This window comes from Boleophthalmus pectinirostris, unplaced genomic scaffold (genome assembly GCF_026225935.1).
Source record: "Boleophthalmus pectinirostris isolate CB_2022bp ecotype Guang Dong unplaced genomic scaffold, ASM2622593v1 HiC_scaffold_16, whole genome shotgun sequence".
Classification (NCBI taxonomy): Eukaryota; Metazoa; Chordata; class Actinopteri; order Gobiiformes; family Gobiidae; genus Boleophthalmus; species Boleophthalmus pectinirostris.
Window position 1 is genome coordinate 16758872 of NW_026571095.1, and position 2699 is coordinate 16761570.

General features: G+C 38.5%; 1 protein-coding gene across 1 annotated transcript; it reads left to right on the forward strand.

Annotated features, from left to right (window-relative positions):
- Positions 1-238: 238 nt before the first annotated feature.
- On the forward strand, positions 239-1636 carry rgs5b (regulator of G protein signaling 5b). Its single transcript, XM_020939525.2, has 5 exons — positions 239-355; positions 439-528; positions 642-703; positions 792-955; positions 1051-1636. The coding sequence occupies exons 1-5, from the start codon at positions 312-314 to the stop codon at positions 1225-1227; spliced, it is 537 nt and encodes a 178-aa protein (XP_020795184.1). The 5' UTR covers positions 239-311; the 3' UTR covers positions 1228-1636.
- The last annotated feature ends 1063 nt before the right edge of the window (positions 1637-2699 follow it).

Consider the following 2699-nt stretch of genomic DNA (forward strand, 5'->3'; position numbering starts at 1 on the left):
TTGAGGGGATTTTCTGTCCTTGTGAGAACGTCTGGTCCTCTTCACTAAACCACAAACACACAGACACACAAACACACTTAACACGCGTAGTTTTTGAAGTACTTCACATAAAGTATCACATGTTATTCAGATTCAGCAGAGCAGCCTCCCACTGGACTCCTCTGATTGGTTGAGAGAGGAGTGACGTCACTGACTGGGCACTGTTTAAAGACGTTCCTCTCTCCTACACAGACAGCACAAGCGCTAAGAGCTCTCGGACTCACAACAACTTACAATTTACTACTCTTTGGATTATAACATAAAACTTCAACATGTGTCGAGGACTGGACTCACTGCCGATCACCTGCCTCGAACGGTAAGATTACGGTAATACGTTTTGAAACATACTCACGTCTATTACTGACAGATTTATTTTAACACTTTTTTCTTCCTCTCCAGGGCAAAAGAGCTTAAAGCACTGTTTGGAAATTTTCTGCAGAAGTCAGATCACTGCGTTACAGCACAGTGCAAGAAGAATGACAAAGCTAGGTATGATAAATTTGATTTGTACTTTTCTGTATTTTAATTGTAGGAATTCATTTAACTTTTTAATGTTAATTGATTTGAAACATGTGGTTAAATAGTGCTCTGTCTTATCACAGGTTGAACTTAGAGGAGCCCCTAAAGTGGAAGGAGTCCTTTGACAAACTGTTATGCAGCCAAAGTAAGTTTTCAGATTGCATACCTTTAAGTACATGTTCTTGCTGTGATTTTTGGTCAGTTGTATTCTAAAAAATATTTTTTTCTTACAGATGGTCTCTGCCTGTACAGGGCTTTCCTTGTTTCCGAATTCAGCGAGGAAAATATTGCTTTCTATTTGGCATGTGAGGACTATAAGAACTCCAAACCCTCTAAAATGTCAGCAAAAGCCAAGAAAATCTATGATGAGTTCATCGGCTCTGATGCACCAAGAGAAGTAAATAACTTCTACTGAATACTAAGCAAACTCTGTAATTATCACCCAAATATGAGAATAAAAGTGTAATAATGCGTAACTCTTCTTGTTTAAAGGTTAATCTCGATCACACCACCAAAGCCATCACCAGAGCAAACCTGGAGAACCCCACCGCATCCTGTTTTGACTTGGCCCAAGCCAAAATCTACACTCTTATGGAGAAGGACTGCTACCCACGCTTCCTCAAATCTTCCACATACCTGGAGCTCAGCAGAAAGGCCAAGACGGGCTGAACATTATGTGAAAAAGAAATGTCCACTGGAAAAGAAAAGTTTCCCAAAAAATGGAAACAAGACGCACAACTGAGACTACAGGCGCTCAGACAGGACAAATACCTCAGTCGCAGGGGCATGCTGGGAAATAGAGTTCTCTGGAGATTGGTGAAGACTAGTGTTAATGCTTTATGCTGAGGAATACTAGTTAATATGGACTAATGGAGACAGTCGATTAGAATACGCAGACTTTGAAAATGGGATGTCCTGTACATACCAGAGTGGCATACGTTTCACTATAGACACTTTAATTTATTTCAAAGACGTATTTATTTGTTATTTATTTATTGTATTAATATGTCAAGAAAAAGTACTGTATTTTTACCTAAACGAGACAAAATAAATAAATTAAATATATTTTTTGTAGAAAGCTGTCTGCGTGGAAATGTTTATGTTGGAAATAAGCAGAAGATGGAAAGAATTCATGTGACCAATATGAGCGTGCAGTAATTTAAGTGACAGTTGGACATCACACGTAGGTGACAGGGTGACTCCTTCTGCACTTGTAGACTATCCATCATTTTGAGTTAGACATTGTGTTTATTGACCAACACACTACAGCTGCTGTGTATGCAAACATATCTCTACACCTCTCCTGCCATATTAAGACAATTAACAACTCATCATTATTAGCCTATTCATTGGTTTCTGCTTTCTGTTCTTAGGCAACCTCTTTGAGCTTTTCACCATTGAAAAGATTTTGTTTAAATTTGTTAATTGCCATGGCAACAGTGCTATTGTTTTATCACTCTGAGACCCATGGATAGGAGTATTAGTTATAGTTCAGGGTGTATGCTCTTAAGCATCCATACTTACAGCCAACTACAGCACACAATTAAAACAAGCTGAAATAAAAAATATAAATTCCAAATGGCTCATTGATATGGCATTTACTACTAACAGTGTAAGCCTGTTACTGCGGAGAGATCCACTGCAATCCACTGGTTTGTTTACCTTGATGAGGCCACATATGAGTCACTGCAGCTCCACTTTCTTGGTCTCCGTCCTTCTGCAGCTGTCCATCTTTCTATTATCCCGTCTTTCTTCTCCTCCTCCGAGCCTCCTCCATCTCTCCTCTATTTTACAATTACACCACCGCACCAAGACCTGTACAAAGTAAATGTGATAATGATTTACAAGAGAAAATTAACTCCTGTTTTTACATAGAAGCCACAATAAAAAGCATCTACACAAATAGGGATGAACATGGACTGATGGGTGCTTTTGAACTAATACTGAAATGTGTCTTGCTGCTGTGGTGGATAACCAATATTTCCCAAAACCTCTGTTAAGATTTTAAAATTCAGAGCAAGTGTCACAAATCTATGTGAAGTTATAGCAAAGTCCACACATTTACTTTTGACTTGCGTAATAAATTTATTTTTTATGTGGGATAAAAAGGTTGCATTGTTGTGTAAATATGCAGCCATCTC